At 39.6% G+C, this 16,494-nt stretch overlaps 1 protein-coding gene across 1 annotated transcript in view; it reads left to right on the forward strand.

Annotated features, from left to right (window-relative positions):
* Window positions 1-12,428, forward strand: part of LOC121510614 (DNA-binding protein RFX7-like) — a 30,408-nt gene extending 17,980 nt beyond the window's left edge. Inside the window, exons 5-9 of the mRNA XM_041788748.1 lie at window positions 3,509-3,625; window positions 5,752-5,833; window positions 5,971-6,184; window positions 7,286-7,566; window positions 9,097-12,428. Of these exons, the coding sequence (XP_041644682.1) occupies window positions 3,509-3,625; window positions 5,752-5,833; window positions 5,971-6,184; window positions 7,286-7,566; window positions 9,097-12,249 (3,847 nt within the window). The 3' untranslated portion in view covers window positions 12,250-12,428. The remainder of the gene's footprint in view (window positions 1-3,508; window positions 3,626-5,751; window positions 5,834-5,970; window positions 6,185-7,285; window positions 7,567-9,096) is intronic.
* Window positions 12,429-16,494: the final 4,066 nt, after the last annotated feature.

The following is a 16,494-nucleotide window of genomic DNA, read 5'->3' on the forward strand; positions in this document are numbered from 1 at the left end:
GCAGCCAGCCTGGGAAATCACAGAGAGCAACATGTGTTGGTAATATTAGAATGGAAAGTCTGAGACAGCCATTGAAATGTTCTGACAGTGTTATGTAACTGTCTTTTTAACTCTAGCAGATCAGAAATACTGCGCCCTCCAGAAATATTGGCGCCTTTCAGACAGACAGGTGAAAAGGCTTTAAAGAGACGCAGTATGCTTCACTTCAAAACAACAAAACATTTTGCTTAGTTTGTAGTAACATGTTCAGTAAAGTCAGTCAGAATCTTTTCCACACTACATGTAGTTCATTTTTTTTTAAGTCCCTAAAATACTCACAAAACTCTTGTGAAAATTCAAAACGGGGGGATTGTTGCAGTAAGTAGCACATATTAACACATTACAGAAGTACTAAGTACTTTATGTAAGATGAGAATCAGGTATGAATGTCACTCAAAGTAGTTTACAACATGTTCTCATTTACAAATGTGTTGAACTGTGAGCTACTATTAAGCTCTAGTGTTGCAGTTTTACACACTTTACGTATTTTTATTTTAGAGCCTCCGTCAGTGCCTGCCGTGCACCCCACGCCCACTTTCAATACATAACCAGTACAGTCCAGCATTTTCCATACATCAACATCAGCAGTTTGTTGTTACTGAACTCTCACATTTTCAGCTGAGAAGAAAAACTCACCTTTTGAACATAGCTCTGCTCACCAGTGTCACTTCTCCCTAATAGACCAATCAAAATCAAGAAGGGGTGGGACTTCTAATATCAGCCTTGTAAACAACAATGGTGGGTGAGACCTAGATTATTTTGAGGGTACAGCTGCTGCAAATATCAGGACAGGATTCCTTTACATTATTTATGTTTTCTATGTGATACTGAATAAAATAAGTAAAAAGAGCTAATTATACACAATCTTATGAGGGGAACAGAAGTCAGATTTCATAACATGGCAACCACAAATGCAAAAAAAAGTAAAATCATGGGTATTGCCAGTGAGAAAAAGAAAATTGGCAAAAAAATATGAAAAACCCTCTTTAATTCAAAGTGAAAACAGATTTCTATGAAGTAATGTCAATTAAACAAAATATGAAAGCTAAAATAAATGATTGTATGAATTTCGACCCCTCTTTTAAGTGACTGACCTAATTCAACAGAGGTCCAGCCAGTTGGTGCTAGCAGTCTCACAACTGGTGAGTTGGGGATCACCTGAGTAGAATGAATATGTCTCAAGTGATTTTAAGTGTTGCAAGAGCCGGCTCCACAACAAGCTGCAGGTCGCCATGGTGGGTCATAAAGTCGATATGAGTTACTTATACAAACACCTGGGAGAGGAGACGTCGGTGCTGAAGGAGCTCTCAGATGGCTTGTAGTATAGTATAGATTGTTGTATAGACACCTGTGTCTGGAAGGTCCATTCAGTGGTTAATCAGTATTCCTGGCTACCATTGCACCATGAAGACAAAGGAACACTCCAAGCAGCTCAGAAAAATTCCAAGGCACAGTTCAGTTACATCCATCATCAAGAAATGGAAGGAATGTGGCACATGTGTAAATCTGCCTAGATCAGACCGTCCTCACAAACCGTGCAAGGAGACTAGTGAGAGAGACCACCAAGACACCTATGACTACTCTGAAGGAGTTACAAGCTTCAGCAGCTGAGATTTGAGAGACTGAATGCAACAACTGTTAGACAGGATCTTCACCAGTCAAAGCTGTACGTAGAGTGGCAAAGAAAAAGACACTATTGAAGAAAAATACATATTAAATCTCGACTAGAGTTCACCAAAAGGCACATGGGAGACTCCATGGTCAAGTGGAAGAAAGGTCTTTGGTCTGATGAGGCCAAAATGGTACTTTTTGGCCATCAGACAAGACACTATGTTTGGTGGACACCAAGCACTGCATGTCATCACAAACACACCATCCCCACTGTGATGCATGGTGGTGGCAGCGCCATGCTGTAGGGATGCTTATCAGCTGCTGGCCCTAAATTACTTGTTAAGGTAGAGGGTAAAATAAATGCAGCAAAATATGGGAAAATACTGGAGGACAATCTAATTCAGTCTTCAAGAGAACTATGGCTTGGGAAAAGATTTATTTTCAAGCAAGACAGTGACCCCACGCTTATAGCAAAAGCTCCACAGAAATGGTTTAAAGACGACAAGGTGAATGTGCTGGAGTGGCCGAGTCAAAGCCTAGACATCAAATCCAATAGGGAGATTGTGGCTGGACTTGAGAAGGGCTGTTCAAGCCTGATCCCCACAAAACCTGAATGAGCTTGAGCAGTTTTGCAAAGAAGAAAAGAGTAAAATTTCAGTGTCCAGATGTGCAAGCCTGATTGAGATCCTTCCACACAGACTCAGTGCTGTGATTTCAGTCAAACTGCATCTACTAAATACTCACTTGAAGGAGGTGAATATTTCTGCAGTTGCTTATTTTACATGAAATAATTTTATTTCATTAACATTAATTTGTAGTAGTCTGTTTTCCATTGATGTTAAATTTGTATTGTCTTTTGTCCAGAAAGCTCTCCACCAACTTATGATGAAAATATCTAGTTTTATTGCTGCTTAACTCTCCCACGGATCAAGATCTATGATATCAGATCTTTCTTGTTAATTTTTAATTTCTTTTTCGCTGGAGAACCAAGTTAAACCTCCAGATAAAAAACAAAAACATTCAAGTTCTTTGCTCTTAAACCAAAATTGAGACTGAAAAACACTTAAGTGTTGTGCTGCTGAATGAAGCTGCAAGTTGTTTTATTTTTCTTTCAGAACTTCTTTATTTGTTCAAGCCAATATTACCTCAAAAAGAAATAAAAAGGTACTCTATAATACAAAATAATAGTAATACAAGTTAGAGATGCACAGATTGTGAAAATTTGGGCCAATATTGATGATCAAAGTAGCAATTTAAAAAATTGCCTACCAATACCAATGTTTTTTTTTTAATCATCCCTTCTTTTGGTGCGACCCTCCCACTGGGCCAATATTTTCTCTTGTGTTTGACCATGAAAACAGATCAATTTGTCCAATGGGTGAGCTCTTCTGCCCAGTATGAAATGTTTGATTCAGCAGTTAGGTGAACTGGATGCCAATATTTAATTGATATGGCACAACAATTAAACATTGGCTACTGATAGCTTTTCACAACACATTGTTTACAGGTAGCAGATGTTTGTTAACAGGGCTGATATCAGCCTAATACCAGTGTTAACGCATATAAGACAGAGATACTGATATGAATTAAACTTTACCTGTATAGCGCCAATTCATAACAAATGTTTTCTCAAGACTCTTTACTCTTTATTAGATTATCCAGAGACACTTAACATGTGGCAAAGTAGAACCAAATTCATGCAGAACAGCCATTGTGTTGCACATTTAAAACTTAATGTGGTGATATGTTACCACATCGTATGATATACGATTTATGGTATAAAACTGTGGCTTTATTCAAAACAGGCATGAATCATCTTTGTCATTCTTTATATTCTTCTGTGTTTATTGTGTTTCAGGAGCTTCTGTGACAATCTGAACTACCATCCCCTGAGTGCTGCAGACTTTGGAAAGATGATGAAAAACGTCTTCCCCAACATGAAGGCACGTCGACTTGGCATGAGAGGAAAATCTAAATATCCTTTACTGGAAAGGGTTTTAACCGTCTGGTCTCTGACTCTGGTCACAGACCATCTGCTGCTGCAGTTCATAAGCTCTCTAAATATAGATGTGAGATGAAATAAAGTCCCCCTCTGCCTCAGAAGCACAAGCATAATACAGAGGGCCCTTTGGGGGAGTCTGTTCTTTTGACCTTCATGACGCAATTGTGTCCTTTTTTGTCAGACAGCTATGTTAATATTTATGACCTTTAGTTGGTGGGGTCAATCAAAGTGTCATTGTGTAAGGTGAGATCCCACATCAGTCATTTATGGATAACAGTGTGAAAAAAACTTAACTGTTTTTCTTTTGAAACAATTTTTTCTTCATCCTCAAATGAGCAAAATGCAAAGATGCTAACATTGATTATTAATTTATATCATAATTCTATTAAAAGTACTTATTAAAAATGTACAAAAAATAAAAACCCAGACATTCACTTTAAAATGACAGACACAGAGGTTAAATTGACTCAAACACAAACAAAAATGACAGCATCACAAGAAATTAACAGAATATCACTTCGTGCCTTTCTGTTTTCACTAAAACCCATAAAAGAAAATGAAAACTTTAAATGTATCAGTTCATGGTGTCAGTATGATGAGTTGTACTATACATAAATGTGATTTAAAAGCACATGCTTCAGACACAGTTGCAAAAAGATTGCTTTAAAAAGACCAATTAAATGTATCTAATGTTAGCAAATTTCCTCACAGGACCCAAGCACGTCCTCTAAAGAAAATGTGGGACAGACAATATGTATTGAAATCAATAACACTGATTCACACTGAATCATTTTGTACAGTTGATCTTCACTGCAAAGCTTAAAAAATGTTTGGTTTTGTCATCTGTGGGGTCACTTTGAAACCTTTGCCTGACTGTCATAAGGCTGATCCATCTTGAAAAGCTGCAATCCACATTTGTGCGACATTTTGGGAGAACGAGGCGGTAGCTGTGGGTGGGGTAAAGTTGTGCTGTAAGCTTTTAGCAATGGCTGCCTCCAGTGTTGTAATTAGCTCAGAAGGAGCTATAGTTTAGCAACAGTTTTGTCACAACTGGACCACATTTTTTATCTAAACAAGAAAAAAGATGTTTAAGCTCTTCTGGCGACCTGTTTTGGCAGGAGTTTGTGATCATTACTGGTGAGGGGGGCTTGTAGTGTCAGCCAGTGTGCACAGTTGCTGCTGGTGAAGTGATTAGCTTGGATGTAGCCCCAGTGGCAGTTCTATAAAAAATGGATCACATTTGTTTATTTAAACAAGAGCAAAGAGTCGCACTGAAAGCTTTTCATGACTGAGAAGATGTGTTCCCTCTTCAGCCAACCTGTTTTGGTATGAGTTTGCAATCATTACTGGGTGGGTTGGGTTGTATTGTAAGTCAGTCCAATGGCTACCGCCATGGTAGCGATTAGCTTGGATGTAGTCCTGCCTTGCCCAAACGCTTTGTATGGGAGGTTTCCCAGATGAATGTGAAATATATCCATGCAATGGATATATGAAACAGTCTATCTGGAGTGTCAGGTTAGTCACTTTGCACTTAACAGCAGATTCTCTTAAAATAAACATCCATATTAAAACACAAACACATATCCAGAGCTTGAAAAAGTATCTGATGGTATTTCTGTGAGAACTTTGGCCATAGAATAAGGTTGCACCATTCTTATTGCAAACATTCAAGCAGATTTGATGTGTTTGATGACTGAGGCAATATATCTGAGCTGAAATTTAACATGCTGCTTCTAACAGCTTATATCCAAGTCAAGATGCTGATTTAAGTGAAACTTGGTGTGCTGTCTTAATTTTACAGAGGCAACTTAGGGATTAGTCCTGAAAATAATGAGCTCTGGATTTGTTGTCTTTGCATCATTAAAGTTATGGGGAAAACATTCCTTTTTCATTTGTTTGTCCAAATTTAAAAAAACAACACATTAGCATATTTTGTTTGGAAGTTGAAAAGTTTGGGAAAGTATTGTTACAAAAGAAACATTTTATAATAACAGAAGAAGAGAAAACTGATTTTGCAGTATCCCTTCGTTATTCCTTGAACTGTACATTACCATTCTTCTTCCTCCTGAATCATGTTTTTGTTCTTAACACCAGTGTACATATTGCTACAGTGGACTAAGAAAGAAGCCCTTTGTTCACATGCCATCATTACCGACTCTGGATATCCATAATACAGGAGACGTAAGTGCATTAACATCTTCATCCTGCTAATGATGATATAATTTGCATAAGTGACTGAATCTATTTGTTTTCTGACTTTCACAGCTGTGCCATGCAGCATGCCAAGTATTTCTAACTCTTATATGAACTGTTTTTAGCTCCAGTGTGACCTCCTGGAGTCAGCAGGCCATCTGAGTAACATAAAGGAGGAGGTCCGATTCGCAGCCTGTGACCTCGTGTGTGAGTGGGCCCAAAAAGTGCTGAAACGCCAGTTTGATGCCGTAGAGGATCTAGCTCGCTTCCTTGTTGACAGCCATTACATCAGCAACAAGTCCTTGGCTGCTCTCACCATTACAACAGGCACAGCAACAGGTAAGACTCACCACACCTGTGACTCATGCCCCCGTGTGGAAACTGGCCTGTAGTGGCATCTGGTGGCTGACGGCTGTTACCGCACATGACAGTCTACAGAAGCCAGAAATGAGGTTCAATTAAGGTCGTCACAAAATTCAATACTCCTGTACTTTATAATACCACAAGCTTTGAAATGACAGGTTGTCTGTTATAAGAATCAGCAATAGCATTGAAAAGTACATCTGCTTTTAAGATGTATTAGGTCATATTTTAAACCCAAAGCCAATGAGTCAAATTGCATATGTACACACATTGGCAATGCTGGAGTGCCAGTGTATTTGTGCAATTTATACAGTGTGGAGGAGTTTTCTATCAAGTTTGTTTATCAAATACAAGCAAGTAACCAAAGTGAATGCGGAGGACTTCAGTTTTTGTTTTTGTGATCTTGACACAAATATGAGATAATGTTAAAAATTCTAGTATTTTAAGATGCCTGAAACTTTTACATGTATTGATTATTGTTGATCACACTGTATGTTCAGGTGTTCTGCACAATGCAAGATATACTTATAGTTAAAAAAGAATCAACAAGTGCTTGTGCACTTTAGAAACAGACTGTTAGACTGAAGATACAGCGGCTGGTATTAAATTTGGTCTAGTTAGAATAAATTATTTGTTTGGCTGGAAAGTTCTGCTGTTGATTTTTGCTCCTTTTTTCCATTCCTCTCTGTGTTTTGATGCCTTTTTTGTTTCTCGTACTTGTAGCAATATTGACCAATTAAGGGTTTTAACTGTTGACAATTACTAATGTTATGCATTTTCCATATTAATATATTTCATTAATTTATTTTTAAATTTTCAGTTTAATTGAATGTTTTTTCCGTATTATTGAATATATTTTTCCCCTTATGTATATACTTTTGTATAATTCATTTATATATATTGTAAGTAGATTTGATCATTAATTTTGGCATTCTTGGTCCTTAGAAAGATATAAATTTGCTTTCAATAAAAGTCTAATCACCAAACCGTATTGCACATGTAACTTCAGGCTTTACTTTAACTACATCTGCTATATTTACATTTTAAAGAATGAAGTCCTTCTTTTTCTTTCTACAGAGGTTCATACTCCTCCGGCGGTCTCAGCGTTCATCCCCACTGCCGAGGCTCACTCTTTCCAGCCTCATGTGACAACGTTGTCCTCACCTTCTGTCGATGCAAAGCAGCAGCTGCAGAGGAAGATCCAGAGGAAACAACAGGAACAGAAGCTGCAGTCACCTTCACCTGGAGAGGGACAGGCCAAGAGGATTGACGAGAGTTTGCCCTGTGCTAGTCCCCTGCCTCAGTCACCTCAGCCAGCTATCGGCATCATGGTCGCTGCTGTATCGAGCCCCATCACAGTAAGAAAGCAGGACTCTTTTTTTTTTTTTGGATATGAGTTGAAACAGTCACACATTTTGGTGGATATTGACCAGATTTACTCACTGACTATTTTTAAGTGAGTGTAGACTTTTTATTAAAAGATTAGACTAGTCTTTTTCAACATGTCTGTGACATCTTTTTGGCAAGATAGGAATTAAACTTTGAGAAAGACCCAACCCTGATCATCTTAAAACTCTCTGTGCCAATTAAATAAAGATCTCAAATCAGAAGATGTAGTCCTTACAGATCAGATGTTATTGTTTACATTTTAATACACGTAAAATAGGGTAAACATAAAAAGCAAAAAGTTGTGCCCCAATTAACATTAATGTGCTTCAGAGCACGAGTTGAATCTACTTAAATAAGACTGTCCTTTTTTTTTCAATTTGGCTGTAAATATGTGCTGTATATCACCACAGCATTACATAGATTTAGAAAAGCCAACTAGTTGACCCAGAAATTGATATTTTTTATATGTCGGTCATTAATAAATTCATCACCTTTGAACTTTTAGGCAGTCCAAATTTCAGAAAATTTTGTTTGCTCTCTTTTGATTGCCAGTTTTTGTAAAACTGAAAAGGCAAGGCAAGTTTTATTTTTAAAAAACAAAACATTTATAACATTAACAACATTAAAATATAGCAAGAGGACTTTAGGAAAGAAGCATGTCATACTTTAAATTAAAAAGAAAGCTTAAAAATAAGAATGTAAAAACTTAAAAGTAAGATTGTAAACTTGCTCTTTACGCCATGCAGAGCTCTGGTGGACACAGATTCACCTGCTGTTCTTACCTAATTGAGATAGATGGGGTCTAACAGTCCATCCCAGAATGTCTTCCCAAGGATTTAGACTCACAGTTCACTCCATCTGTGTCGAGTACAGCCCAAAGCTGTGCTGGAAACATCTTGCAGGGTTGTTGTGGTTGAAAAATCCACTCACAGTCATGTATTGCTTCAGCTTGGAATTGATCTCAAGTTCCTTGAATTCTTAGTCTTTAATTTTTTGCTCTAAATTTGCTTTTAATCATTCAAATTAATGAGAACATTAAAGTATGTTGGGTCTGACAATTATAAACAAATAACTATAAGTAATCAGCTCTGTGCCCACTCAAGAATTCAGTGCTTTGAAGTCACTGACCTAAGAGTCTAACTCTTGCCGACATAGATTCACAGACATTGTCTTAGTCTAATTGAAATAAAATTGAAATAAATTCTGTTGCCCAGAATATCTTCCTTACAGTTTGCTCCATCAGTGTTGATTCACAGCTAACAGGTTATACCCGTTTGTACTTAAGATGCCCAGAATGCATTAAAATGGTAATAAAAGAGGAAGAACTGTGTCATTATCCCAGACTTATGGATGGTAATATGATACTCCTGTGGGAATGTCATATGTACTTAAAATTAGTGCAGGTATTAAAATTAACTGGTGGAAATTAGATAACATGTTGCCAGATTTTAAGCTAGAATTCAGTTGTTCTTCTGTCTGATTGGTGTCACTCTCTCCAGGTTCAAAGAAGCCGTCAGCCGATGTCTCCCAGTCCAATGGGAGCAGTGGAAAATAAAGTGCTTCCCATTAACATCCAAATGGTGACCCAGCCGGTTCAAGCTGTGAAGCAGAACCCAAAAACCCCGCAAAACATTTTAGCGGGTCCCATGGGGGAGCGATCTGCCCGTCAGCGCTACGCACAAATCCTGCCCAAGCCTTCACCTGCTGTCACTCTGCGCTCGCCCTCCGCCATGATCATCAGCAACAGCCCCATAAAGACCGTGATGACCACTTGTCACGTCAGCCCGGTCAGTTTGGTGAAGATGACTGCCATATCGCTCACACCCAACGGCAGCACCACCACATCCCTCACAAATGCCACTCTACGACCGGCATCTGCAGGCATCAGCAGCTCTGCTGTTTCACTGGACGCCAGCTGCAATCAGAGCATGAGGAGCACCTCTGCCGTCCCCATTCTTGCCCCGGCAGCTGCTGACACCCCTACTGCTGATGTTGAAATGGAAGTTGAGGCCATACATAGAAACAGCCAATCACAAAATCCTAGCAGTCTCATTTTGACTCAAGGAGCAACAACTGATCGAGCTGGAGGGGCTGTTCAAAGGGCTGCCAGTGTGCCCATTCCTCAGACTAAAGGCTTCCTGGGTCTGGAGGAAACATCAATCAACACTGAATGCAACACAAAGTCCTTCTTAAGCTCTAATTCTGTGGCAGAGAGCAGAAATAATAATGCTAATAATACAAGTAATATGCACTTAATCCCTCCCACTGTGAATACCAGCACTGTTTCTCTACTGCGCACCAGCAGAGCTCCTTCATTTGGAGAAAGCAGCAGTGGAGCATCAGCAAAGGAAAGTTTATTAGCCACTAAAAGCCTCAGGAAGCGTTCAGGCCTCAGTCCAGACCTTTCTCCGGTTAAGAGATTCTTCATGCCCCAGCAGCCAGCAGAGGGTGCTGCTGGTCTGGTATACAGTCAAGGAAACATGTTCGCCAACGCCCCCAGGCCAGGAGCTCCAACTAGACCTGAGAGTGCACCAGCAACCAGGGAGGTAGAGACCAAAATGAACTCTTCTCCCCAGGACCACGCACTCTGTGCTTCCACTTTCAGAACCAGTGGCTTCTACTCTGTTGCCAAAACAGCAAGCTCAATGCAGAGGAAAAACACTTCCACTGTTATGGAAACTAGCGCCTCAATCAGTCACGCGTTAACACAGCAACAGCAGGGGCACACGGCGGCCAACTTGCATGCTGTACCAAATAACCACAGCCTCCAAAAGCATCCTGGTGTGAGTGAGATTAGTTCAAACTCTGAGCTCAAACAACAACAGAACTACATGCAGTCCAACTCTGCTGCTGAAGCCCTGGACTTCTTCAACCAGACTTCGTCATCCAGCCAGGTCTCTATGCAGACCGACATGAGCTACTTTTCCTTCGACGATGATGTGACTCAGGACAGCATTGTGGAGGAGCTGGTGCAGATGGAGGAGCAGATGAAGCTAAACAATATGCAGGTGTTTGGAGATTGTGTCACACTCCAAGGCCAACAGACTGTGATGTCAGACAACATCATATCCACCAATCAGACCATGAATTCTCTCTATCACGCCACCAACAGCAGCGGAAGCAGCAGCAATCCCATTAAAACTCCCACACCCACATCAGATATCATGGGAGGAGGCCCAGGTCTCACTGGAGAGAGTCCCTGCTCCCGCATCACCTCCACCACCCCGGTGGACAGCGCATTGGGAAGCAGCCGTCACACCCCGGTTGGTACTCCTCACTCTAACTGCAGCAGCAATGTGCCTCCCAGTCCGGTAGAGTGCAGGAACCCGTTTGCTTTTACACCCATCAACTCTAGCATCACTGGTTTCCATGATGGCAGCACTGTCTCCAGCAGCCCTGTCAAGCCCATGCAGAGACCGATGGCCACCCACCCAGACAAGACCCGGCTGGAGTGGATGAATAACAGCTACAACAACAGCAGCAACACTGGGAGCCTGAACAAGTCAAACAGCGGTGTGGGAATTCTCCCCAGCTATCAAGGCCTCATAGGCGACCAGTTCCAAAAACCGCATGCTTTCGCTGTCCCTCATGCAAGGCATCATGACAACCATTTTGGCCGCTTGACCCCAGTCTCTCCTGTACAGCAGCAGGTGGCAAGCATGGCGAAGCAGGAGGGTTTTGTTGTGCCCGCTCCTCTTGATAATAAAGCCACAAACTCACCTGCTTTCCGGTGTCGCAGCGTGAGCCCAGCTGTGCATCAGAGGAATTTTAGTGGAAACACTGGAAACCTCCCACATATCCCTCGTTCAGTTGTGTCACCTTTTAACTCCCCTGTGACACCTGAGGTGTTGAATATCTTTGCAAACACCCAGACGAATCTCGGGGTAAGCAGCATGGCCCAGAGGAGTCATTCAGTGCCACTCAACATCATGATGCAATCTCAGGTCCTGCCTGCTCCAGGCCAGCAGTGCAACAGTAAAAACATCACCAATGTCCTTCTGAACAAGCTGGACGGAGGCAACGATGACACTGTGAGGGGTCTTGGCATCAATAATATACCTTCTAGCTACACTGCACGCATGAACCTCACCCAGATCTTAGAGTCTGACAACAACCTCCCCTGCAGTGACAATCAGCTCATGATGACCTCTGAGTCCACCAGCACATGTAAGTTACAGATGTCAAATTACCTCATGGAAAATGCCATTAGTGAACAAATGAGTGTGTCAGCAGGTGACAACAGAGGCCAAAAAATCTCTGGAGTCTCTTTGAGCTCACAGCAGCATCAAGAGGATCAGCAGCAGTGTGATTTCAGCAGCTCAGTGAAGGACCTCCTCACAGGTAGCTGTCTCAGTGCTGGCACTCAGCTCATGGAGCAGGTGTCAGAGCTAACATCAGGAGGGGGAGATTTCCCGTGTGAAATCAGAATGACGTCAGAGCTCTCCAGCAGCATCAATGACCTTAACTCACTGGACACGAACCTTCTGTTCGACCCCAACCAGCAACAGGGGCAATATCAAAATACAGCTGGGGAGGAGGAAGAGTTTGTGAACGACCCGCTGTTTCAGCAAATCACCAGTGAGACGCCACATTCAAGTGGACTCGACTGGCTCGAGAACAAAGACCATCCAACTGTTGGGTTGATGGGTTGAGATTAGTGCTTCTTTTTTAGTCGTGTATAATATGAAAACCAGTTGTTTTATTTATTTTTACTTTTTGTACTCTTTTTAATGTCACTCTGGATACGATGAGGTCTGTCCAGTTTAAGTGCCAGGCTAAACTGCAATAATGCTGCAACCCTCTGATTAAAATGCTGGTCATTTCCCTCCAATCAGAGAGCACCACCTCACCTTAATGAAGACATGCATTTCTAACATGTAAACAGAGGTGATGGTACAAAAACAATCCTAAAACAGCTTTTATATGTTGTGTTTGATATTTCATTTAAATCACGGCAGAGACGTGAATTTCTAAGTGTGGAGCAGCAATTCTGTGTCACATGATTTTTATTGATTATCACTTTATATCATTGTGTCTAAATCTTGGTAACTGCAGCCATAATCTTTTTAGCGCAAAAGTATGACAGGGCAAAGTGTACGTCAAGTAAGTGTAAAGGCCCGAACATCCTCGAGTGTACTGTGAGCGGAGCGGACTCCGCGCGGAATGTCCGCGGTCATCAGAGCTTCCGTAATCGAGTACACTGCCATGTAGTAGTTTCCTGTGATTTCCCACAATCCTTGCGCGTTGTTTACATTTTTCTGTCATGGCGTCCTACACTGCCTGCTGGCTTTGCAAAGCAATTAAATTAAGATACGGTGGTATGTACGGCCATTAAATGCTATAAGAGAGGAAGGGGAGTATGCCACGTTGGTGAAGGACATGCAAAGTATTGACGTGGAAAAACATTTTCAATACTTCCAAAGGACACGTGAAAAGTTTGATGATCTAGTTGGGCACCTATAGCCCCACTCCTCCACTCTGGGAGTCACCGCTCACCCGTCAACGCTGCACAGAAAGTTCTCGCTCTGCAGATTGGAGTCACATTTAATGCGGGTCAAAATGAATAAAAAAACATGCCGAGCAGTGTTTTGTGTGACACCAGTACGCAGAGCGGAGTCCGCGCGGTCGAAAAATTTGCGCTTTGCGTGCACGGGCCTTGCGGACGTCCGCTTTGAGTCCGCGCAGACCTCCGCGTAGTCTGTTCGGCGTACGTTCGCCCGAGTATGTTTGCGCCTTAAGAAATGCTGTGAATTGAACGTTTTGTGAATAGCAAGAAGTATGAAGAAGTTTGCCCTTTGTGTATTTACTATCTATTGCATTGTTTTCTTCTTAAGAATGAAATAAGACATGTTTAAAGGTATGCACTCATTTAAAGGAGGCATCGCTTAGTGTCAAAGGTAAAACCAAACTCATCCATGTAAATGCATTTAATATATTCCCATAATCAATAATCATCACTGTAAAAGTCTAGAACATCTAACAAATTTTTTATTACATGCAATATGTGTATTTAATTGTGAATCCATATACTCAGAAGTTACAGCTAAGTGCTACATGTGTAAAATGATGGCAGATGAAATCCCTCAGTGGTTCAGAGTTTGATGTGGACACAATGATGCCATTAACAAAAGCTTTAATTATGCACTGAGTTTGCATTTCTATTTCTGTGATGTCACGCAGAGCAGTGTGGGGGATTGTGAGAAATTTCATGTTGTAGAAGTCTACGCATATATGCAAGGTAAAGCTGCGAAAAAAGAGGGTTCTACCCCTTAACTACAAATAGGGGAAAAGGGAATATTTATTAGATAAATGTACTAGCATCAATCCCCTCGAAAGGGATACCACTTCCATACTATACTTCTGCACTTTTTTTGTACAAATACGAATCGGTTCAAATGAGGGCTATCAAGATTAATCGCATTAATGACAATTAACTACGATCCACAATTAGTGCACTTTTTAAATCACGTTTTGTTGTCGCTTTCGTCACTGTGGTTATTAACACCAGTGTCTCTGCAGCCAGTGATGTAAAACAAGTCCACCACTGCTCCTTAATGTCTCATTTAACTTTTAAAAACTCAGACAGTTCAGTGAACAAGTCAGAAGTCATCAAACATTTACCTTTTTACTGTTCACCTATTTCCTTTTCATAATAAGTTCCTTTTACCGCGTTAAGTAAGTTCATATTATAGTCTCTGACCTAACTATAAAAGCAGGGCTGTATCCAAACAGGAAGTCAGTTAGCCTTAGTTCAAGACAGCAGAAAAATTCAACAATTTTAAATGCAAAAATAGTGGAATTTTAAAATGTGATATAAAGGGTGCACTTAATTCCAATTCTACAGAATCCTGAGATTAATTGTAATTAAAACCTTTCTAATCACTTGAAAGCCCTTCTTAAAAAATGAAATGCTTAAAACAAATGCACTCAAAAGATAAATTATTTGTATTTTATGCAAAGTCAAAGGTGTACATCTTCATTTGGAAACAGGATGCACTTGTAAACAATGTACCTGAAGTAAACACTTTATTTTAGGGATGCACGATATTATTGGCCTGATATCGGTATTGGCAGATATTAGTTGGAAAAGGCATTCTGGTGTCAGCAGATATCAAAATTTCAGCTGATATTTACATCTGTATTTTGGCTGTGAATATCAGCATAGATTGACTGTAAATTTTGGACAAAAATAAGTTAGTGAAGATTTAGGCTGGACCAACAGAACAATATCAGTTGAGGTCTTTTTCTTTATTTATCTTCATTCTTTATACTTTAAAGTGTGTTTTAAGGACTGAAGTTTGTTTCTTTGTTTATCCTTGAACCTTACACTGTGTTCAAAGGACTAAAGTTTTAGGCCTTAAAAACATCAAATATTTGTATCGATATTTGTATCGATATCAGTATTGGCTAAAATGAATCGGCATATTGGATATCGGTAACTTTGATTGCCAATGTAGCACTCCAAATACTGCTCTGACAATCTGTTTTACTTGTTTTTTTTTTCAACATAGATGCACTGTTTGGTTTGTTAAATTATTTATGCACTGAGGTTTGAAAACTAATTACTGATCAGGAGTGGAGTTCTGTTAAAACAGTGATGATGAGCTACTCCACCTTTTGAGCCTTATGTCCAAACCAAAGAGTTCATTATTTATTCATTTACCCTGAAATAATGTGCTCTTAGATCTTGGGTGACTAATAAAAAAGTACTATTTGAAGGACATACAAGGTGTCATTGATAAACAGCCATAATTTTATGTAACATTAAGGAACAAACTAGGAGAAATTGGTGATATTTACTGCACGGGGAAATTATTTCTTTCTAAACTTAATACTTTGGGGCAATATTAAGCATTTTGGTTACTAATACTGAAGCTTATGTAAACTTAACAGTAAAAAACTGTTCAAATGGGGGGAAAAACACTAATTTATCGACAAACCCTTTTTCTGTATTAGTGTTCAACCCGAGTGTCTTTGTGTTGTTGATCACACTAACTGTGTTTGTTGTACAGATTGTGTCGTTTTTAATTTATTAAAGGTGTGTTGTTTGTACAGAAGATTTAACCTTGAAAACTATATAATCTTATGAATTCACAATAATCTGACTTGCACTGCTATAATGTTTGTAGCACACTTTAAGTGTAATAGCATATTACCACTTATCATATACATAACAGTACAGTTATCCTAAACAGTGTGGTGAAGTATGCGAAAAGTTAACTTGCTTTGTTATTAAAGAATAAAAATGTAGGACTTAATTGTAAGAGAATTTCAGAAAATATTGACCCTCATTTTAAAATGTAAAAATGAGACCTACCAACCATACCTACAATATGTGATACTGAAGTTCTGATTGATTTTAAATGCATTACGCTTAATCTTTCAGTGTATTGATATACAGAGTTGTTTTATACACTTTCTAATACTTTAACTTCTGCAATAGCAGATTATATCATTGTAATGTATGATCTCTTTCAAGAACGGTTTCATATTGCGCAATTCAGACTTTTCAACTTTCATATTTATAATCAGAGTTGAATCTTTTTCTCCATTTTTATGTTCATCTTTACTATGTCTGTGGAAACATTTGCATTTATTGTTTTAGCACTGATGTTTGTGTTCATGAAGACTTGACCCTTCCTCTTGTTGAAAGTGGTTCAGAGCTGTAGAACTGCCCTCCACTTTTTTTCTTTTGCATAATAGCAAGTGCTTTTAAGAGGAAGTGCTTGTAATTGTTGCTGGTTTGTAAAGACTTTTTAAAGTTAATAAACATTTTTAAGTAAAAGCGGTGTGTTTATTTTATATCAAAATAAAATAATGGGCTATGAGATTGTGACAATAGTAAATATAGAATTTTCTTTCTATGAAATAATTAAAAGCAGTTGTATTTCATTGTT

This window comes from Cheilinus undulatus, linkage group 1, assembly GCF_018320785.1.
Source record: "Cheilinus undulatus linkage group 1, ASM1832078v1, whole genome shotgun sequence".
In the NCBI taxonomy this organism is placed as follows: Eukaryota; Metazoa; Chordata; class Actinopteri; order Labriformes; family Labridae; genus Cheilinus; species Cheilinus undulatus.